Raw genomic sequence first — 24,354 nt, 5'->3', positions numbered from 1 at the left:
TAATTTTTTGTGGCTTTAAATGGCTTGCAACATTAAAGTGAGGCCAACTGAACACATCATTTATGTTGTGTGAAATGCAATCTTTGTTTTCCTTGGCAGTTTATGAAATATATAAACTAGAGGTGTATGTATGTGTGTGCATGTATACACATATACATATATACACACTATATATATATATATATATATATATATATATGTACATACACACACACACACACACACACACACATATATAGGTAGTTGTAAACAGGAAAAACAGACCATAGGTTTTTATTATACCCTCATAACACTCTGCACTGTGACCTAGGAGCAAAAGAACCGTACTGCTATCTTACAGAAAGATAAAACATTCCTGAAATTTTTGGATGACAACCTCAACTTGACAGATGCAACTAAAACTTAAGACAATGACAGATTACAGAGGTTACATTTTTTCCCTTTTTGTACCTATTCTCTGTCATGTCCTTTTATTAAGAGATAAACTAGGATATAAAGTAAATTTATACTAATGTTTAAGACACTTAATAAAAATCCCATTTTGTGTCCACAAACTTGGTTATTCCTCTAGAAGCAGGAACAGTAGGACATTATTTCTAGGTGAGGACATCAAATGAAGTAATATATGTACTTTGCAAACCTTAAACTACAATATGAATATAAACTAGCATTAACTAGATAGGTTAGGTTATGTTACTGGAGCACCAGGGCTTTCCAGGGTTTCAGAGATATATTTGGTAGTCAGGGAGATTTTTTTCTGGTTATCAATAGCTCTTAAGATCAATCAAATAACAAGCATTTAAGTGCCTACTATAAGCCAGACATTGAGAGTACAAAAGACTAAAAAAAAAAAAAAAAAAAAAAAGGAAACCTCATGGAATTTATATTCTATCCAGGAAGACAACATGCACATAAGTATATACAAAATAAAATTTTTTGGAGGGGTGGGAAATCAGAAAAGTGATTTTGTAGAATGTGGCCCTTAAGTTGAGTTTTGAAAGAAATTAGGGAATTCAAAAATGTTCTGATTTGCCCAAGTTCACATGGCTAGTAAGTGGCATAGTAGAAACATAGATAAAACAAAATCTTCTAACTCCAGAACCAGTACTTTTCCTACATAATTTTTTTCTAAATTTAATTTCTAAATTACTTTTATAATTAATATTATTATATATTATATGTAATTATAATAAATTTAATTTCTAAAATTAATGTTATCCATAGAGAACAAGTAAAAGGCCCTTAGGTCACATGTGAATTGGAATGTACCTAGAATATTACATCTTCACTCGACAAGGATTGGGTACTGGTTCCTCTGATCAAATGTCACTAACAGTCCAATACGTAATCTGCCTCTGTTCTCAGTGACAATGAGAGGAAAATGAGGTAACCTGCTAGACTCTGAACAATCAGGATAACTGGGAAACTAGGTTCCTTTGTAAGGGATGCTGGAACAGCAACCAGATATGTATTAGCCATGGGACACTCCACTGGAGAAACAAGTACATGGTTTTCATTTAGAAGTTTAAATATTTCTATTTTATGAATGTTCAAATCTATCCTTTTCATCCTGGGTGAATCTCATCCAAGTCCTCCCATAAATCTTCCAGAGCAGGTGTCAAATAAGAGGATTTGAGGACTGGGTCAAATTAAAATGTAATTGGGAAGTATTGAACAAAATAAACAAAAACACATTAGAACACAGATAATATTAATATACAGTTGTGATTTTCTAGTCAACATGCACTTGCAGGAAACATAATATATGGTTTAGTGCCCTCCACTTCTATTTGGGTTGGACAGCATTGTTCCAAAGGATATACCCAATAGCTACAGGCTTTCTAGGTTCCCAAAGCTTCAGTGGAAATGGGTGGGGGACACACAGATCCTATTCAAGGATGAGCTTTTCTTTTAAGTTGTACCTGAGCCATAAACAGGTGAGTATTACCTCAAAGGAGAAAAAATAAATTTAACATCTTACTGTGAGGCTGTACCATTCAGAAAGTGTTGTAACTATTCGCTGACTCAGGAGAGAAGAACTGAAATATGCTTCTAAGTACCACTATTAATCTCGAGATTCAGTGGACCAGGAGACAAACAGACTATTGGGCAGAAACTTAGAAGTGTGAGTTTCTAGTTCCAACTCCCTCACTGGCGAATAGACTGATATACTAGTTAATATTAAAAAATTCCTCTCTGAACTGCTTTAATTCATGGCCTTTTCTCTTGTCCCATTTGAACTAGGCAGCTTTTGAAACTATTGCTTTCTTGTTCTGGATTCTCTGTATTCTTTGAGTTTTTATGACACCACTCTTTGCTGGTTTGCCTACTTGTCTGGCTATTCTTTCTCCACTTCCTTTGCTCCATCCCTGCTCCCTCAGTATAAGTGTACCCTATTCCAGTGCCATCCCCTAAGTAGATTTCTCCTCTCAGCTCCTAGTGCCTTCTCCTCAGAAATTACTTTTGTATTTTGCACTTATTTTTCTGTGTACAAGTTGTCTCCTCTTCTCCTCTAAACCCATCATGTAAGCTTCTCAAGGACAGGGATCTCAGTGGAATTATAGTGAGACCCAGGACCTTGTAAAGGGTGATAATGATTTCATGCAAGAAGCTATCACTCAATAAGCTTATACATGTCAGGCACTATACTAAGCCCTGGGAATAAAGATGCCCAGAATGAAACAATCCCACTCTCAAGGAATGGGGATTCAGTGAGGGGAAGACATAAAAGTACATACAGAATAAATATAAACAGGGAAAAAACAGACCTCAATATGGTTTATACCATCCTCAAAGAATCATAAGCATATCAGAAAATGTTAATCACTGAGTGGTAGACTCAGGACTGTTTCCATATTATCCACTACAGTTAACTTGCATCTTAATAAAGTTCCTGACTTTCTTGCTTGGAACCTGGGAAAATGAAAACCAGCCTACCAGGTTTCCCATTAGTAATTATCCCAGGTTGCTAGAACTGGGAAGCTTAAAGCAGTGGAAGAGTCACACCCCCTTCAGCTCAGGCAAGGCTCAGGTGCCACAGCCTCCAAGAAGCCTTCCCTGTCCCCTCCCCCAGCAGTTACTCCCTCCTCAAATTACTTCGTATTTACTTATGAGTGTACATGTTTTCCTCTAGCGAAATGTAAGCTTCTTGGGAGAGAGACTCATTCTCTCTCTCTCTCCTTTATATATACTTCTTCATATGTGTGTATAGTACATGTTGACATGCACATATATGTACACATATACAAATATATGTACATAAAAGCCCCACACATAGGAGATACTTGTAAATGTCTGCTTAACTGAATTCAAAAGTAACCCAGCTCTTCTTTCCACATAAGACAAAACAGGCTCTCTGGACCTCAAGGGGATTTCTCGTCTTCGTGTGATCTTGGTTTTATCCTTGTGGGTTTGAGTTTCTGTTTCCTCCCTCTCCTGAAATTACTTGGTATTTCCCAATTTCTGTACAAAGGGTAAGCTCGATGAGGGCAGGAACTGTTTCGGTTTGGGTTCTTTTTTGGTTTGTTTTTGTTGTTTTCATTCCCAGTGCAAAAAAGCAGGCGCTTAAGAGACATCTACAAATCTTTGGCAAAACTCCTTCGGAGCGTCCCCCTCCCCAAACGCTTCCATTTTCCAACCGGCCCACTCATTGTAGGCCACTTGGATTAAGGATCTTTTTTGAGGTGCAAGTCCTTCCTGACCTGGGCCCACACCTGCCCGTGCGCACACGCCCCGTGGTGTGGGAGGGGGCTACTACAGCTAACTCGGCTAACTCCGTTCCGTAGACCCCGCGCTTGTCTCTCCGCCCCCTCCCCAAACCGGCCAGACCACGGCAACCGAGGCCCGGCGACCAGGCCCGGCCCGGCGCTCCCCGTACCTGTCCAGCATCTGCTGCAGGGCTTGGTCCGGCATCTTCTCGAGGCCCTCCCCGCGGAGCCGGGCAGCGGCGACGGCGGAGGCGACAGCAGCGGGCGCCGGAACCCAGGGGAGGGACAATAGCGGCAGCGGCGGAGGAGGTGGGCGGGCGGGCTAGGCCTCAAGCCGGGCTCCGGCGGCGACGAGCTCTCCTCACCGCCTCCCCGGGCGGCGCGGCGGCGGCTCGGAGCGACCTCTGGGCTCCGGGAGGACGCGGGGGAGGGAGGAGGAAGGTGAGGAGGCGACGGCGGGGGGAGGGGCCTGGGGCTGGGAGGCGGCGATCGCGGCGCGGGTTCCTGCCCGTCTCCCCGGGGTTCCGGTCCATGGACCGCGGGCGAGGAGCTGAGGCTGGTGGCGGGGCTACCTCTGTGAGGTAAGAGTCGCCGCCTCCGTGCGCACCGGGGTCACGACGCGGGGGCAGCCCAGAGCAGCCTGGGAGATGTAGTCCCAGGACCGACTCCTGGCCGAGGGACCGACAAAGCCTCCTTTGACCATCTCCGCCGTCCTCCTCTCCGGCCTGCTGTCCAGCACACACTCACACACGCACACACACACACGCACACACACGGGAGTCTGCTCGGTGTTTTTTTCCTGCTCGAGGGGGAAAATGTCCTTCGTGCCGCTCTCTAAGAAACAGCAGGATGTACCGGTCCAGCCCCGTCAGTAGGAAAAAGGTCAGCCCCTCCACCCAACCCCCACCCTACTGAGGTCGTCTTCCCTCTCCCACGACCCTCCAGCCCCTGGCTTCTCCTCTCAGGGTGGGCCGCAGTGAGGTGGCAGAGCTCGGCTCTGGCCAGGTGCTGAGGGGGCAGCAGCCCAGCCATCCGGGCGAGGGCTGTCACCAGAATGGGGCGGGCCAACGCAGACTTTGGCTCGGCTCCTTCAGCCCTCGGAGCACCCTGGATCGTGGGAATGCTTCTTTCTTATGGTGGGCACATCTGAGAAGCGCCAGACACCGAGAAAACGGTTTCCACCTTAGCCTTCCACTGAAGGCTGTTGACACGAGTGGAAAGAAATTTCCCCTCCTTTCAGGAACCTTCTAATCCTTGTCTCCTGCTTACTACCCTCGACTGTCGGAACTGGACTTGTTTGTAAGCAAGCAGCCCTGGCTCTTTCGGTCGCAGGCTGCTGTCCCGGGATGTCAGCCTCCTTCTACCCGGACCTTTCTAATCCCTTGGCAGCTCGTTGGCCTCTCCAACCAAGGACAAGGGAGCAAATGAAGGGGGAAAAACCCACCATAAACCAGTTGGTTTGGTTCATTCTTAAAACCTTTTAGTTAGGTGAAAGACATTGACTAAAATGCGTTCTGTGGGAGTCTCACTTGGTTTCACTTGGTGCAGAATAGTCCTTTTAGTCAACTGAACAAACCATATAGATTCTGTTGGGAACTGTAGTATTTCCTCAGGGGAAAGAGAAATTTTCATCGAATTTTGTAATCAAATCCTAATTCTTCAGTTTAATTTACACTATCTGAAAAATACACCAACTACTTTGGCAGTAAGTATATCTGACCATATTTATTCTGAATCCAATTACTGTAATAGGATTCTCTGAAAAGTTTTAGAAGCTGTTCTAAATTAGTGCCCTAGCTTCCTTTAAGAAATGAAGAACATGCCCACACTAGGGAAGGAAAGTGAATATTCTGTTTAATCAGCATGTTTTATATTTTTCAGTTCTCATTAGGCGCAGTGAATTTGCAGTCCCCCACAGTGTATGGAAATCTCCAGAGCAGCTTTATCAGCAGTGTGGAAGATATGTAAATCCTGTTTTAAAACTCATTTGATCCCAGTATGTTAATTAGGTGGTCCAGTACAAACTCCATTTAGACTTAGGATTTAGACTTAATAGAATTTTCTACTTGTCTTGGAATTTCTTGGTACACATTTTAAAGTAATGCATGTAGTTCTATTGATACCTCAGCTGTGTGCAAATTCCCTGTTTTTGCTCAATGTTTATGCCATGCAGTACTTTTTAGGAAAAACTTTTAAAATCAGTGACCTTAATCTCTGTACTACTTTCCAAAGTCCCTGAGAATTTTTATCTTTTGAAAAATGAAAAGTTCTTTATTATCAAATCTAACTCTTTATCAGTATGGATACAAAAATAATCACTGCTTACAACTCACAAAAGAAATGAAAATAATACTTGAATTTGGAACTGGTCTGATAAAGAGATTAACCTGAATTTCAAAACCTGTTATCAAAACTCAGGTTAAATTGACACAGCAATTACTCTTTGACTTTGAAAATAGAGAAATTTTGATAAGTAAGATTTAGTCAATAACTGGAGGCCTCCAAAATGAAAAAAAGTCAAAGTAGTTTTCTGATTGTTTATGTAGCAATGAAATTACTTTTGTGGATCTATTAAGCCAATGTGATGTGAACAGCTGGTAGCCATAGGCATGAAAACAATTTAAGACTTTATTCTTCATTTTAAATTGCTTAATTGACAACGTTAAATATTCCCAGCCTCAGAGATAGACTTGTACATACATATGTGGAGCTAAAATACCCTCAAGAAGCTAGTCTTGCTACAGTGGGCTCATGAATCATTTCTAAGTTTTAGGAAACACTGATTTGCACATCATTTGAAACCTTTTTAGAGAACATATTTTAAAACATCTAAAGAAAGTATTGTACACAGCCCGAGTGACATCAATATGTTCCCAAGTCAGTGAGGAGGTGCTGGTATGCTTGCCATATTCCAAACTTGATAGTAAACTTTTGTCAGAATCAGCATTGCATTGGAACATGGCATGGGAGAAAGTGACTAAATGTGGGACTCAAGGAACGGAAAATCTCAAAGATGATTCTGAGTTATGAGCTTTGTAATGGAGACAATGATGTTGCCTTTGGCAGAACTAGGAAAGGAAACTTGAGCATCTGGGTAGGGGAGTGGAATCAATACCTAATTTGGAGTAAGGAGAAATCTGGTTTTTAATCTCCCACCCCTCACCCAGGACACATACTATCTGGGTGAACATGGGTAAGGCATTCAACCTTTTGAGGCACAGTTTGTTCATCTTAAAAAAAAAGTAATACTTGGTACTCATTCTTCTCAAGGTTACTTTGAGGATCAAATGGGATAATGTAGATTCAGAGTCTTGTAAACCTTAAAGAACAAAATAAATGTCAGCTATTATTGTTATAAGGATTTTACCCATTCATGCCTTTAATCAGTGAACATTTATGCAGCACTTGCCAGGAGCTCTAAGGAAAGTAAAGTACAAAAATAATTTCTGTCCTACCAATAAGTTTGCATTCTAGTTGGGAAGAAAGGACAGGCACATGAAATGTACAATAATAGAAGGAGGCTGTAGATGATTCACTGTCAAGTAAATAGCATAGATAAGTGCTGAGGTCAGGAGAAGGGAAGACTATTGTAGACCAATTGTCCTTGAATGGAAGGCTCCATGGAGCAGATGGGACTTGGACTGAACCAAGAAGAAGAGGAGGAACAAGGAATATCTGTGCTGGAAAGCTGGGGGCAACTTGATTTGGCGATAATGCAGATAGAATGAAGTATTTGCATTGTGTAATAGTGATGGATTTGGGTAGAAAAGTCAATTGGGACTAGATTATGAAGAGTGTTAAATGCAAAGCTAAAAGATTGAGACTTTATCTTGTAAGTTATAGAGAACTTTGAAAATTTTTGATTAGAGGAATGGCATGATAAAAAACATTGTTTCAGAAAGATTCATCTGACAGCCGTGAGTAGAATTGTAGAGGGAGGAGAAAGAAGGAAGGAGAGACCAATTAGAAGGATGTTAGGTTGTCCAAGTATGAAATGATGAAAGATATGAATGAATAAGGGTAATGGTATTAGGACTGGAAAGAAAAAGTAATGGACAGCTGTTTTAGAATAAAGATGATTGATTCAATTTTAGACATGCTGTATCTGAGGCAATGGTAGGTCATTCAAGTAGAAATGTTTTCAGTAGGCAGATATAAGCACCCAGAAATTAGGAATAGCAACCTCAGAGTCACAAATTATGAGGTAGATAGTACAAGTATTTGATTTAAAAAATGAAATTTAGTTAAATGTCATTATTAGAGACTATAGGTATCTGGGGAAGGATTCAAATCCAGGTCTTCTGGTACCCAGTCCAGCACTCTGTCCATGGTCTTCTTTCTTGCTTCCCAGGCAAGAAGCCAGGGCTAGATATATAAACTTGAGAGTTATTAATCAGTGTCTCCGGACTCTTGAGAGTTATTAGTCAATGTCAACGTCAATTTGAGATTGTAAGGGGACAGGTCAGGGTTAGAATAGACCTTGATTATCAGCTTTGGACAGTATCTGCCCTCAATAGTCTGTTGATTGGAGGACAAAGATTCTAAAAATTCTTGAGTAGGCTGGTTCCTGGCCTTCTATAAGGATTCTAATCTATTTGGGATATTTATTCTCCCTACCTTCAGGAAATTCTACAGATTAGTGTAATGACCTTGTTCTTCTAAGGCTAATGGTCTGAGCTCTTCATTTTTGCAGGCTCCAGAAGATTCTTATCCTTGAAGCTACATAAAGAGAATTTCCTGAGACAAGTTGGACAAAGAGAAGCCTCTAGTATTAAAATAGTTGCACGAGAAGGAGCATTATGAGGTAGTCAATGCCAAATTTGTTCAAGGAACATTATGTGGAAGAGATAAATTTACCCAACCTCCATGAGGTAAAAAACCAAAACTAGTGCAGTTCTATTCATAAATGTGCTGGAGAGATGATTTCAGAATATAAATTTAGATCTCTATGTACTGAGTTCACAAATCCCTTACTCACAGAATCACAAGCTTATAGAATCTATATGTAAAAATATGCAGCCCACTGCAATTTTTTAAATGCAAAATGATTTAGGGACATAAAGCCCATATGAGTAATGGTTTTAAAAATCATTTAATCTTACACCAAGTTAGGAAGTATAGGACCAGAGATAAATGTTGTTGTTCAGCATCTCTCTCTCCTCCCTCTCTTTCTCTCCTGCTCTCTCGCTCTCTTTCTCTCTCTCTCTTTCTTTCTCATCGATATCTTTTGTTTTTATATCATCTTTATATGCCAAGATATCCTTTCCTCTTCCAATTTGAGAACCATCTCCCATAACAAAGAATAAAACAGAGGAAGAGAAAAGCCAGAGGAGGAGAACCCAACAACAGCACATCATACATGTCTGGTATATGTGGTGTTCCATAGAGGCCTAATACCTTACCTCTGCCAAAGTGCATTCTCATCACCTAGTTACACAGCATTCATTTTGTATTGTTTTGTCATTTCCATTTATGTTGTGATAGTTGTGTATATTGTTTTCTTGGTTCTGCATACTTTGCATCACAAAATCTTCCCATGCTTCTCTGTTTTTTTAATATTAATAATTATAGTGCAATAATATTTTGTCATGTGCATTTATAGCAAGACAACTGGGTGGCACAGTGGATAGAGTGCTGGGCTTGGAGTCAGGAAGACTCATCTCCCTGAGTTCAAATCTGGCCCCACATACTCACTAGCTATGTGACCCTGGACAAATCACTTATTCTTCTTTGCCTCAGTTTCCTCATTTGTAAAATGAACTGAATAAGGAAATGGCAAACCACTCCATTATCTTTGCCAAGAAAACCTCAAATGGGCACTGAAAATAATTGAACAATAGTAACAACAAATGTGTAGCAGTTTATTTAAACTGTTCCCAAGTTGACTGGCAAATAAAGTATTTGGTATTACAAAAAGTATAACTACAAAAAGTATATGTGCGATTTTTCTTTCTGTCTTTGACCTCTTTGGAGAATATGCCTAGTAGTGTTTTCTGTATTGGTCAGACCATTCACAACTTTACCAATAATGCATTGGTGTGTCTGTCTTTTAAAACAATTAAATCTATAAAATGTTCTTCTTTATGGTGAACTTAATCATTAACAAAAACAAACATTTCACGATATAAAAGGCAGGAAAGATGATTATACAAGAAAATTTAATTACTGTTATAGTTTGCTTTTTCTCTAAGCAAATGATATATATCACATATATAATGTGATATACACATATTTATGTAATTTGACAGGGTGGCAACAAAATTTCTGTGTGTGTCCCCTTCTATATTTTTGCTTCTGAATATTTAAAAATGTTTTATTGAAGCTCTTTCTTCCCCTCTATATACTAATTCATTTTCTCTCCTGCGTCCCTCTCCGAAGTAGAAATCATCTTTTGTAACCTATATACAAATATGCATACATTTGTGTGTATGCATATATGTATATACATATAACATATTTAAATTCATACAAAATTAATGAGCATATTGACTGTGTCTGAGAATGCCTCTCTCATTCTCTACTTCTAGTCCATTCCTATTCTGCCAAGAATTTGGGAGCTATGTTGAATTATTAGTCTTTTAAAGACAGGATTAGTCACGGTTCTGCTGAGAGTCTAAGATCTTTTGAAGTTACTTCCCCTTACTATTGTTATCATTGTATAGGTAGTTATCCTAGTTCTGTTCATTTCACTCTCTATCAGTTCATCAGTCTATTTATATTTTTTCTGAATTTATCATATTCATCCTTTCTTAATGCCTGATAAAACTCATGCCATATTCAACTGCTGCAGTTTATTCTGCCATTACCTAATTGATAGTCTCATATTATTTCTAGGTTTTTGCCTCAACAAAAAGGGCTGCTATGTCTAATTTTTTTATTTATACATTTATATATTTGCACATTTTTATAGCATTTTTTAGTATGATTGTTGAAAGTTTTCATTTTTTTATACATTCAGTTCCTTTTCCTCTATCTTTGACCCCTTTATGATATATCACTGATAATAGCATTGCTGTGTCAGAGAATAGGTACATTTTAGTGATGAAATAATCAGATTGATTCTGCATCATCTTTTAATTGATGCTATTTACAATTAATTGATTTTGTCCTATAACTGCCTAAGTCATGTTTTTCTTTTTTAATCTCTGAATTTAGTTCAGAATTGAGCTGGTCTGTAATGAGTTAAGTTTGGAAACCCAGTTCTCTTATTAATCACTGCTCTATTCTTGTGTCAGGAAAAATCTGTTAGCCTTGAAGAATGCAGATGGGCACCAGGGAATCTGTTCTAGTTATCTTAACACCACCAAGATATCCTTTGAGGATGTCTGGTTTGTTATTCAAATAAGTCTGGTCTACTATCTCTAACCCTGCGAACCGGACTCAAAACAATGAACATTTCTTAGTTCTCTTATGAGGGAGTTGTTGCTAGCCTCGCATTCCCAGTTTCTAACCAGTCGTATTGTTCCCCATGCCTTAGCTCTGTAACCAATCATATTAATTTCATCATTTATGATATAGAACTCTTTTAACCAATTATAACTTGTTCTCCACCTGTGAAGTCCTATTTTTTGTTCTATACTCCCCTAAAAATTATAAAAATGGGTCTTAATTAAGCTAGATATTGATAAATTTATTCTTTACTAATAAATTGATCATGCTCAGAACATTTTGGGTTGGTCTATCTTAATTTTAACTGTCACAGTGGCTTTTTGAATGTCATTCCAAGTTTTTTTCCAGAATGGTTTAATCCATTTACAATTATACAAGCAGCATACTAGTGTATCTGTCTTGCTACAATGATTCCAGTTATTGGTATTTTCCTGTTTTATCATCTTTGCCAACCTGGTAAATGTAAAGTAGAACCTTAGAGTTGCATTTTGCATTTCTGTTATTATTGGTGATTTGGAACAATTTTTTTCATATAATTTTTAAAAACTTTCATTTGTTTACTTTAGAACTGTCTGGGGTGACTGACCCTTGTTCTTGTATCCTTGCCTTTTAAAAAACAACTATTTTCTTGTATACAGTTTTTGTTTATGTCTTGAATCATAGTTACAGGAATTGGGTCTGTGAGATAATTTATATAGGGAATGTCCAGATAAAGAAACTCCCTAGCTATGTAGGTTAGTACCTTTAATCTTTTGTTTTTTGTTTTTAGACTAGGTTTCCTTACTCAATCAAGTTAGAAATGCAGAGGCCAATCATTGGCCTACATGGAAGCTTTGACCTGCTCAGTTTCTAACCTGGGTTGGTTTTCCTTTGGCAAATTGTTGGTCCCCAACTCCTGGGGTTCCACCATATTGATGCCAGACTTGATACTTACATTCAATTGACTTTACCCCTACTGATGCTTAAAACTCCTAAACTCAAGTGATCCATCAGCCTCAGTCTCTCCAATAACAGGACTACAAGCTTAGGCTACTATGCTCAGCTTCTGCAACTTAGTCTTAGACCATTGCCTAATGACTTGTCTAAGATCACAGAGCCATTATTTGTCAGAAATGGAAGATGAACCCAGATCTTCCTGGTTCTAAGACTGGCTTTATATCCAATTAGCAGTTTATCAAAAACCTTTGATGTGATTTAAAATATTCATTGATATTGTTTTGTCTTTTATATCAATAGAATCTCTTCCATTAGCTTTTCATTCCTCCCAATCCAGACTTGTTATATAATAAATCATACTTTTTTAAAGAAAAAGAGAGGACCAAAAAATCAACAGAACCCATTAATACATAAAAAAAACCCTGAAAGTATATCCAATGTACCATACCCTTGGACCTTCCATTTTTGCAAAGGAGTGGACTTGGGGTGAGAGTGATTCTTATCCTTTCTGTTCTTTGGAGCAATGCATGTCCAGAAGGGTTTCTGGGCATTTTGGCAACATTCACTTTTGATTATTTTGTAGTTACTCTTCCCAGATGTACGTTTCTATATACATCTATGTTGTGATCCTTGTATGTATTGTTGGTAAGCTCTGCTTACTTTGCTCTGTCAGACCATTTAAATGTTTCCCTGCTTCTTTGTATCATATTCATAATTTCTTTTTTTGCACTCTTTTTCTAGGTTATACATGTACATTCATGTTAAATATGTTTCCACATTAGTTGTGAAAGAAGAATCAGAACAAAAGGGAAAAACCATGAGAGGAAGAAAACAAAAAACAAATAAAAGTGAAAATAGTACTTCGGATCTGTGTTTAGACTCCATAGTTCTTTCTCTGGATGTGGATAGCATTTTCCATCGTGAGTCTTTTGGAATTGTCTTAGATCATTGTTTTGCTGAGAAGAGCTAAATATATCATGGTTGATCATTGCAAAATGTTGTTGTTTCTGTGTACAGTGTTCTCCTGGTTCTTCTCACTTCACTTAGCATCCGTTCATGTAAGTCTTTCCAGGTTTTTCTGAAGTCTGCCTGCTCATCGTTTCTTATAACACAGCAATATTCCATTACATTCATATGCTACAATTTGTTCAGCCATTCCCCAATTTATGGTCATTCCCTCAGTTTCCAATTCTTTGCTACCACAAAAAGAGCCGGTATAAATATTTTTGTACATGTGAGTACTTTTCCCATTTTTATGATCTCTTTGGGACACAGACCTAGTGGTGGTACTTCTGGATCAAAGGGTATGCACAGTTTTATAGCCCTTTGGGCATAGTTCCAAGTTGCTCTCCAGAATGGTTGGATCAGTTCACAATTCCACCAACAATGCATTAGTGTTCCAATTGTCCCACATCTTCTCCAACATTTATCATTTTTCTTATTTGTCATATTAGCCAATGTAACAGGTGTGAGGTGGTATCTTAGAGTTATTTAATTTGCATTTCTCTAATCAGTAGTGATTTAGAGCATATTTTCTCATTTGACTATAGATAGCTTTAATTTCTTCATCTGAAAACAGCCAATTCATATCCTTTGACCATTTATCAATTGGGGAACGACATATATTCTTAAAAATTTGACTCAATTCTCTATATATTTTAGAAATGAGGCCTTTATTGGAAACACTGGCTGTAAAAATTGTTTCCCAGCTTTCTGTTACCCTTCTAATCTTGGTTGCATTGGTTTTGGTTGTGAAAAAACTTTTAAATTTAATGTAATCAAAATTATCCATTTTGCATTTCAAAATGTTCTCTATTTCTTTTTTTATAATTAATTTATTTGTTTTCAGTTTTCAATCACTTCCATAAGTTTCAAATTTTCTCACCCTTCCTCCCCAAGACAGCATGCAATCCCATATGTGTTCTACATATACATTCTTATTAAACACATTTTCACATTAGTCATGTATGTTTCCTATTTCTTGTTTGGTCATAAATTCTTTCCTTTTCTATAGATCTAACAGGCAAACTATTCCTTGTTGTCCTGATTTTAAGATATCATCCTTTACGTCTAATAAATCACGTACCCATTTTGACTTTGTCTTGGTACACATTATGTGACATGTTGTTCTGTACCTAATTTCTGTCATACTATTTTCCAGTTTTCCCAGCAATTTTTGTCAAATAGTGAGTTCTTATCCCAGAAGCTAGAGTTTGGGGGTTTATCAAACAATAGATTACTATAGTCATTTACTACCATGTTTTGTGTACCCAACATATTCCACTGATCCACTACTCTATTTCTTAGCCAGTACCAAATAGTTTTGATGATTGCCACTTTATAGTATAGTTTTAGTTCTGGTATGGTTAGGCCACCTTCCTTTACATTTTTTTCCCCCATTAATTTCTGTGATATTCTTGACCTTTTATTCTTCCACATGAATTTTTTTTTTTGTTTTTTTCTGCCTCTATAAAATAAATTTTTCGTAGTTTGGTATGGTACTGAATAAGTAAATTAGTTTAAGTGTAGAATTGTCATTTTCATTGTATTAGCTCAGTCTGCCCATAAGTAATTAATATTTTTCCAATTATTTAGATCTTTATTTGTGTGAAAAGTGTTTTGTCATTGTGTTCATATAATTCCTGGGTTTGTCTTGGTAAGTAGACTCTCAAATATTTTACATTATTTACAGTTATTTTAAGTGGAATATCTCTATCTCTTGCTACTGGACTTTTTTGGTAATATATAGAAATGGTCATGATTTATGTGGGTTTATTTTATATCCTTCAACTTTGCTAAAGTTGTTAATTATTCAAGTAGTTTTTCACTTGATTTTCTAGGCTTCTCTAAGTATACCAGCATATCATCTGCAAAGAGTAATATTTTGTTTCCTCATTTCCCATTCTAATTCTTTCAATTTTTTTTCTCTCCTTTCTAAAGCAAACATTTCTAGTACAATATTGAATAATAGTGGTGATAATGGGCATCCTTTTTTTTTTCACCCCTGATCTTATTGAGAAAGTTTCTAGCTTATCCTCATTACAGATAATGCTTGCTGATAGTTTTAAATAGATATTACTTATTATTTTAAGGAAAACCATTTATTCTTATGTTCTTGTGTTTTTGATAGGAACGGGTGCCATATTTTGTCAAAAACTTTTTCTGCATATATTAAGGTAATCATATGAGTTCTGTTAGTTGGTTAGACTCCTCCCATTTTCCCAAATAGTTTATATAGTATTAAAATTAATTGTTCTTTAAATGTCTGATAGAATTCACTTGGCTCTGAAGATTTTTTTCTTAAGGAGTTTAATGATGGCTCATTTAAGTTCTTTTTCTAAAATGTTATTAAGTATTTTATTTCCTTTCTGTTAATCTGGGCAATTTATGTTTTGTAAATATTCATCTGTTTCACTTAGATTGTCAGATTTGTTGGCATGCAGTTGAGCAAAATAGCTCCTACTTATTTCTTCTTCATTGGTGGTGAATTCACCCTTTTCATTTTTTATACTGGTAATTTGGTTTTCTTTTTTTAAAACCAAATTAACCAAAGTTTATTTTATTGGGTTTTTTCATAAAACCAGCTCTTAGTTTTATTTATTAGTTCAATAGCTGTCTTACTTTCAGTTTTACCAATCTCTTCTTTGATTTTCAGGATTTCTAACTTGGTACTTAATTGGGGATTTTTAAGTTGTTCTTTTTCTACCTTTTTTAGTTGTATGTCCAGTTCATTAATCCCATTATTTTATTCATGTATACATTTTGAGATATAAAATTTACCCCAAGAACTGCTTTGTATCCCATAAATTTTAGTTTGTTGTCTCATTATTGCTGTTCTCTTTGATGAAGTTATTGATTGTTTCTATGATTTGTTGTTTGACCCACTCATTCTTTCAGAATAGATTATTTGTTCTCCAGTGAATTTTTAGTCTATCTTTCCATGACCCTTTAATACACATAATTTTTATTGTGTCATAATATGAAAAGGCAGCATTTAATATATCTGCCTTTCTGCATTTGATTGTGAGGTTTTTATGTCCTAATATAGGTTCAATTTTGTGTAGGTGCAGCGTACCTGAGAAGAAGGTATATTCCTTTCTATACCATTCACTTTTCTTCTGAGATCTACCATGTTTAACTTTTCTAAAATTTTATTCACCTCCTTAACTTCTTTCTTGTTTATTTTATGATTAGATTTATCTGATTCTGAGAGGGGGAAGTTGAGATCCCCTACCATTGTAGTTTTGCTGTCTTTTTCTTCCTGTAACTCACAACTTCTCCTCTAATAATTTGGATGCTATACTACTTGGTGCATATATATTTAGTAATGATGTTACCTCATTGTCTGTGGTACCTTTTAGTAAGATGTAGTTTCCTTACTTATCTCTTTTGATTAGATCTTTTTTTGCTTTTGCTTTGTCTGAGATTAGGATTGGTACCCCTGTTTTTTTTCACTTCAGCTGAAGCATAATATATTCTACTCTAGGCCTTTACCTTTATTCTGTATGTATCCTTCTGCTTCAAATCTGTTTCTTATAAACAACATACTGTAGGATTTGGGTTTTTAATCCATTCTGCTATCCACTTCCACTACAAGAGGTCATCCCATTCACATTCACAGTTAAGATTATTAACTGTATACTTCCCTCTATCCTATTGCCTCCTAATTATATTTTTCTCTCTCCTTTCACCTGATCCCTCCTCACCAGTGTTTTGCTTCTGACTACTACCTCCCTCAATCTGTCCTCCTTTCTCTCAGCCCCACTCCCTTTTTTTTCCTTTCCCCTCCTACTTCGGCCCTCCCTTCTGTGCTCTCCCTTCTATCAGGTTTCCCCCTTCCTTTTTCTTTCCCCTTTTCCCTCCTACTTCCCTATAGGGTAAGATAAATTTCTATACCCAATTGAGTGTGTATGTTATTCTTTCTTTGAGCCAAATCCAATGAGAGCAAGGTTCAAACAATGTTCATTCCCTTCCTTCTTTCCCTCTACTATAATAGGTCTTTTGGACCTCTTCATGTGATGTAATTTACTGTATTCTACCTTCCCCTTTTTTCTTCTCACAGTATAATCTTTTTTTTTACCCCTTAATTTTTTTATATGAGCATATCAAAGTTAAGTTATACCAACACTCTCTATGTATATTCCTTCTAACTGCCCTAATAGATACAGTTTTTAAGAGTTACATCTTCCCATGTGGGCATGTAAACAGTTTAACCTTATTGAATAGCATGTTTTTTCTTTCCTGTTTATCTTTTTATGCTTCTCTTGAGTCTAGTATTTGAAGATTGAATTTTCTGTTTAGCCCTGGTCTTTTCATCAGAAAGTTTGAAAATCCTCTGTTTCATTTAATGCCCATCTTTTTCCCTGAGAGATTATGCTTAATTTTGCTGGGTAGTTAATTCTTGATTGTAATCCAAGCTCCTTTGCCTTGTGGAATATCATATTCCAAGTCTTCTGATTCTTTACTGTGGAAACTACTAAGTCCTGTGTAATCCTGACTGTGGCTCCTTGATATTTGAATTGTTTCTTTCTGGCTGCTTGCAGTATTTTCTCCTTGACCTGATAATTCTGGAATTTGGCTACATTATTCCTTGGAGTTTTCATTTTGTGATCTCTTTCAGGAGGTGGTGGCAAATTCTTTCAATTACTATTTTACCTTCTGGTTCTAGGATATCAGGAGAGTTTTCTTTAACAATTTTTTGAAAGATCATGGCTTTCAAGTATAGTACAATTATTCTTAAATTCTCTCCTCTGGATCTATTTTCCAGACCAGTTGTTTTTCCAATGAGGTATTTTATATTTTTTTATATTTTTTGCATTCTCTTTATTTTTTTTCCTGATTCTTGATGTCTCATAGTTTCCACTTGCCCGATTCTAATTTTTAAGGTATTATTTTCTTCAGTTAACTGTTGTACCTCGTCTTTCATTTGGCCAATTCTACTTTTTAAAGAATTGCTTTCTTCAGTGGATTTTTACCCACATTTGGTCAATTGTATTTTTTAAGGAATTGTTTTCTTCAGTCAATTTTTGTCCTTCCCTTTCCAAGCTGTTGACTCTCTCTTATATAACTCTCATTTTTTCCCCAATTTTTCTTCTTCCTGTCTTGTTTTATTTTTTAAATCTTTTTTGAGCTCTTCCAAGGAGACTTTTAAGGCTTGAGAACAATTCATATTCCACTTTGAGGCTGTACATTTTTACATTGTTGTCCTCTTCTGAGTTTGTATCTTTTTTCTTCCCTGTAGCCATAATAGCTTTCTGTGATCAGAGTTCTTTTTCTAGTTTTGTTGGGGTTTTTTTTTTCTCATTTTTAAGCCTTTCTTGAGACTTGTAAAATTGAGCATCCTGGAGCATAGGGGGCACCATCCCAAGCTTCTTGCATTGAAGGCCAGGGTGTTCTGGGACCTCTGGTATGTGACATAAATGATGGTCTAAGCTTAATTTCTGCAAGGCTATTTTCAGCATTTCTTGGAGTTTTTATCAAATAGGAAATTCTTTCCTGATTATGTCTTCTGATTTATCAAACACTAGGTTATTGAGTTTCATTGTTTCTGATTCTTCCTTGTCTAATCTGTTCCGTTGATCTCTTTTTTGAAACCAATACCAAATGATTTTATGATTACTACTGTATAGTTTGAGGTTTAAAAATCCTATTCCTCCTTCATTCCTACTTTTTTTCATTGTTTTCCCTGGTATTCCAGATCTTTTGTTTCTCCAGATGATTTTTGTTATTATTTTGGAGTTTCTATAAAGTACTCTACCAATAATTTGGTACAGCATTAAATGTGCAAGTTAATATCAGTTATATTGCCACTTTTATTATACTGTCATGGCCTACCTATGAGCACTGAATATTGTTCTAGCTATTTAAGTTTTCCTTTATTTTTTTTAAAGAAGCATTTTGTAATTGAGCTATGCAAATATTTTGCTTGCATTTTGTAATCATTTAGAATAGGTTTTCCCTTTTTGTTACTGATTTTTAGATTTTGTCGTTACATAGAAATGTATTACTTTGTAGAAATGCTGGTAATTTTTGTTGGTGTATTTTGTAACCTGGAAATTTGCTGAAACTATGAATTGTCTCGATTTGTATATTTGCTGATTTTCTATATAAACCATCATATCATCAGTGAAGAAGGATAATTATATTTTCTCCTTGTCTGTCTTTATGTTTTTACTTTCTTCTCTTGTCTTATTGCTAGCATTTCTAGAACTATATAAACTAATAGTAAGAATAGTAGATATCCTAACTTTACTCCCTTCTTTTTTGGGGGGAAAACTTCTGTTGTATCCTAATTGTATATAATATTTATTTTTGGTTTTAAATAGATACTTTCTGTGTTGTTAAAAACAGTTCCTGAGTAGAAGCAGGGACCTGGTACAGTCCTCCCCCAAACCCCTCAAAAATACCTTGTGAAAATGAATCTAAACAAATTCTAGAATATTAGAAGCCACAAAAGCAAATTTCCAACCCAAGACAATCTGGAAGGTCAATGGGAAGGGTCAGTTGCACCAGGCTGAGAGTGGAGCACAGTTCAGCATGGGCCATGTCAGTGCAAACTGAGCAGGAGCAGACCTTAAGGGACTGAATCACCAGCTGTTGCTGTGAATTCCAGACTTTACAATCCACAGACACTAAAGACGTTTCAAAGTTCAGTGGGAAGAATCTCTCACCTAGCTGAGAAGAGAGTGTGGTCTGGTCCCAACCCCAGTCAGGGCCCAGCCCCAGTCTCAGGGTTGCTGCAGCCACTGTTAAAGCAGAGGCTGCTTCTTCATCCCTCTACTTAACAAAGCTCAAAAGTCAAGTAATTGGCTGGGAAAATGAGCAAATGCGGAAAAAAGAAACAGACTATAGATTCTTACTTTCTTAGTGAAAAAGTTATTTTCTTACATCATTGGTGACAAGAAAGAACAAAACATAAAGCCAGAAGAAGACAACAAAGCAGAGCTTTTGCCTCCAGAGCCTCTGAGAAAAATGTGAATGGGTCCCAGGCCATGGAAGAGCTCAAAAATGATTTTGAAAATCAAGTAAGAGAAATAGAGGAAAAATTGTGAGATTGGTCTTTCATTCTGTCTTTGCTTTATCCTTCTCTATTTTAGGACCATATTTGATCAAAGAAGTTTGGTAGTATGTTTCCTTTCAAATTCATATAGTACAGATATTATATCTTAATCCTTAATTCATATAGTACAGGTGTACTATATGTCCAAAATCAAAATTGTGTCTGGAAAAATTGCCAGCTAGTAGATTGCAACCATGATACTCTTTTTCTCTCTCTGTCTCTCTTCCTGTCTCTGTCTGTATCTCTCTTTTTCTTCATATATATTAACATATATTACATACATGTACATAATATCTATCTATAATATCTATATGTACATATAAAAATTATACTTAGTTCTCATAATAGTTTACCAAAATATACCAAAAATAGTTTACCAAAAAATACCATAGTTTATGGTGTTTTTGCCTTTCTTTGTATCCCTAGGGCTTAGCACAGTTTTTGGCACATAGTAAGCACTCCATAAATGCTTGTGGTCTGACTGGTATGAAATATGGACAAAGCATTTGGGGGAGAAATAATTTGGAGAAGAATGGCATAGGTGATTAAATATTTTAAAACATTGAAGGCAGGCAGTGTGGCATCATGTATGTAGAGTTAATTTTGGAGTCAAGGAGTTCAAGTCTTGCCTGTCACTTGCTCTGGTACTGTGGCAAACCGCTTAAATTCTCAGTGTCCCAGGCAACTCTCCATGATATACTGTTGGATGGAGAACCCATAGAATTGGTCTGTAATATATAGAATTTGGACAGACAGTGTGGGTAGACTTAGAATAGACTAGGAAAAGAGACTGGATTACTGTGGATAAATTATCCAAAACTTTTAATGACCCTAAGCTTCACCCTGAAACAGTATAGCCTGTTCTCTTCCTCCTATTCAATTTATTGCCTAGCTGCAGTGTCTGTGTAAGTTATATGTACTGATGGCCAATTAGGTGTTATCCAGATGGCCATTTCATAATATGGACAAAATAAGCATTCTTTATGCACTTGGGGGTTTTTGTTTGTTTTTCTGTGTGGATAGTTAGGCCAAACTCTTGAGGGGTTATAAGTCTCATTTAGGAGGCTCTTCAATATTTCAGGCCTTGATGCAATCAGCCACAGGACCATCTGCAAACGGGTATTTGGAGGACCTAACTATTTATAGGGAAATCCTTTCTCATCTGGACTTTGTACTGGATGCCTTTCTGATGATGGCACCCTCTTGGCAAATATATTTCTCTCTGTTTTATGATTGATCTGATAATTATTAGGGGATTGCCAGATGAATTTGTGCAATACCTCAGGGATGGTGATGTTAGAATACAATGTTGTGGCTCCAATCTTATTAATGGAGAAAATGCTTTGTAAAAACCTTGACAGGTATTTATATTTTTGCCCATTTTCCTCTTTCCTGTTTCATCCTTAAGTGCTTCTTGAATGATCTGGTTTAATTGAATCTAAGACTGGGCTTTCTTTCATTTGTTTCTCCATCACTTCTTGTCCTTTTATTAGGTGATATTGTTCTTGATCTTATGTTCCCTTCTTCACAGTTTTACAAATGATTTTATACTGTAAACTGATGTTGCCCTTAGATGCCACATCTGTCTCCTAGGCAAAGATATTGTGTTGGATAAGATGATTTCTAGACTCTTTTGGCCTCCCAATTGTGGCAGTGGCTTTCCATCAGTTACATTTTTATAATTAATGGCAAATATTCATGTTGATATCAGATTTTTTATCCTTTTTCCATTTTCCTACATCAATAGTTTATTTGAATAGGCCAAATAAAAGCAATTTTATTGTATGTTGTATCTTCTTTTTTGTTACTCTAATTTGATGTTAGATCTTTGTTCTAACAAATATATGGTTAATGTAAAAAGCCAGATGATTTAGAAATGACTCCTGAAAAGAAACCAATTTTTCTTGCCCAGGGTATATAGTCAATTTCATTTTATACATTGTCAAATATCTTATTATTTTTATGAAAAAAGTATTTGTAATATACATGCAGGTTTTTGTATAGTTCATAAATCTTTGATCTCTTTTTTCCCCAAATCTTGAGCCATGATTTCTAACATTTTTCACAGTCTTGCATATGCCCAGCTATGAATTGAAGTCATGAAATATTGAAGTATGTGTTGATTTAATTTGGAGTATCTTGTCATGTTTTTTGTACAGTTTCTCAACATTCCTAGGCTCTGCAACTAACTTTGGCATGTAAGCTTCATTTATTATCATGGTGATCTTTTTGCTTGTGCTCAAAGTAGTGCCATGAAGTGAACCTTTCTTACTGTCTTTAAATATAACATGAAAACCCATAGTTTCCAACTGTTATGTTTCTTTAAGGCCCCCTTCCGTTTAGATGCAGCTTATTCGTATCTTTCAATTTCATTTATAGTGAGATTGTCCATGTTAATATGATTCGATTCTTCCACTACTATATCAAGTACTGTGCCAGAATTATGACTCATTGGTCCTTGGGCAAGGAACTCATATTTAGAGCACCAACAGTTATGTTGATGTTTATAGATAGTTTAAAAACTGTATGGTTCTTAGGACTCCCTGCCCTCTTCCTGATGCTCTAATGCTCTCACTGCAGAAGGATAAAGGCCTGAGGGCCATTTTTTATTTTGTTTCATGTGTTGCCATGACCAAATAATTAATCACTTGTAATCTGGTTCGGTGGTGATGTTGAGCCTCTTCATGATTAACTTAGCTAGACAGGTCAATTAGAAAATCAATAAGTTAGTTTATTAATAAGCTTAATAAGTGCTGGGCACTGTGCTAAATGTTGGAGATGTAAAACAAAACAAAATAAAAGTTCTTGGTCTTTGGAAAGCAAGCAACATAATCTATTGCCAGGACCAGTACTCAAAACTTTTCAAGCATGGTAGAGTTTGTGCCTGCTGGCATAGCCTTGAGAACCTAGTGTTACTTTCATACAGTGACAGAGCATTAAAGTAGCATTTTTGTGGAGGAATACTAAAGATATTTTTTCCAAGCTATGTTGGGGAAAAAAAGGAAAGGCTCCAAGAAAGGATAAGGCTACTCCTTGGAATAGATAGAACAGAGATACTAGATGATAATGAGAAGGCAGAACTACTCAAATCTTATTCTGCTTCTCTCTTATCTGACAAGGAGAATGATGGACTTGAAAGGACAGAGCAAAAATGGCTAATAAGGAGTTGAAACCTAAGCTGTGTAAGGCATTAATAAAACTAGTGAGCTGCCTTTGTTATACCAGGTTGAGATGAACTACATACCAGGGTAATGAATTAAGAGATACAATTTTTGAACTATTAAAAATTCATTTAAAATTTTAGAAGAGAGAAGCACCATAGCACTGGAAGGCAAATTGCCTGATTTTTAGAGAAAAAGAAGATAATGGGTTCTAAAAAGGATTATAAAAATAGATGTAGAGCTAGAAGCAACTTTTAACCAGTAAACTTGAATTCTAATTCTTGGTAGAACTCTAGAAAAGAATTGAAAACAGAAATCCAGCCCAGCTTCATCAAGAATGAGTCATGCCCTATAGTGAAAATATACTCAATAGGAAAGTATATGTAGAATCTATACAGAATTGTATGCAGTCGTGGGGAGGGAGGGGGGTAGTGGGGAGTAGGTGGGGAGGGATAAAATCGCAATTGTATGGCAGTGATTGTTAAACATTACAAAATAAAAAAAAAAAAAAGAAAAAAAAAAAAGAATGAGTCATGCCAGATCAATGTTATTTCCTTTTTAAACAGTATTATTAGATTGGTAGGGCAAAGAATACTATAGTTATAGTGTGCTTTGATTACAGCAAAACATTTGATAAAGTCTCTTATGCTACCCTTGTGGATAAGATAGAGAAAAAGGTAAACTAGATGATAGCAGTTAGGTGGATTTGTCATCTAATATTTGCTTGGTTAGTTCCAAAGAGTAATGGGTTCATGTTATCTTGGAGAGTGACTTCTATTGGAATATCCCAAAGATCTTTCCTTAGCCTTATGCTTTTTGACATTTTTGTTATTGACCCGAATCAAGGCAGAGCTGGCATTACTATTAGATTTAGACTTATGACTTTCTCAATTTCACATATGACACAAAGTTGGGATGAATAATACATTAAATAAAGAGTCATGATTCAAAAATTTCTTGGTGGGCTAGAATGTTGGGTTGAAACTAATAAGATGATATTTTATAGGTATAAATGTAAAATCTTACATCAGAAATAAACTATAGATATAAGATGGGAGAGCTACAGTTAGAAACCACTTGATCTGGTATTCTGTGATGGTTG

At 36.5% G+C, this 24,354-nt stretch overlaps 2 protein-coding genes across 7 annotated transcripts in view; one reads left to right on the top strand and one right to left on the bottom strand.

The window, feature by feature from the left end:
- MARCHF5 (membrane associated ring-CH-type finger 5) overlaps positions 1–4,323 on the bottom strand; it is a 58,899-nt gene extending 54,576 nt beyond the window's left edge. The window contains exon 1 of the mRNA XM_072625202.1: positions 3,878–4,323. Coding sequence (XP_072481303.1) covers positions 3,878–3,912 — 35 coding nt within the window. The 5' untranslated portion in view covers positions 3,913–4,323. The remainder of the gene's footprint in view (positions 1–3,877) is intronic.
- A 29-nt stretch (positions 4,324–4,352) lies between these two features.
- Positions 4,353–24,354, top strand: part of CPEB3 (cytoplasmic polyadenylation element binding protein 3) — a 242,138-nt gene continuing 222,136 nt past the window's right edge. For 2 of the 6 annotated variants that reach the window (XM_072625177.1, XM_072625167.1), the window contains exon 1: positions 4,355–4,589. The gene's annotated coding sequence lies outside the window, so the exon portion shown is untranslated. Of the gene's footprint in view, positions 4,590–24,354 lie in introns of all 6 variants that reach the window. The other 4 variants (XM_072625172.1, XM_072625161.1, XM_072625185.1 and 1 more) reach the window with 3 other exon arrangements.

The sequence above is a fragment of the Notamacropus eugenii genome, chromosome 1 (genome assembly GCF_028372415.1).
Source record: "Notamacropus eugenii isolate mMacEug1 chromosome 1, mMacEug1.pri_v2, whole genome shotgun sequence".
Lineage (NCBI taxonomy): Eukaryota > Metazoa > Chordata > Mammalia > Diprotodontia > Macropodidae > Notamacropus > Notamacropus eugenii.
The sequence above is the reverse complement of the archived record's forward strand: the minus strand, read 5'-3'. Positions and strand labels throughout refer to the sequence as shown.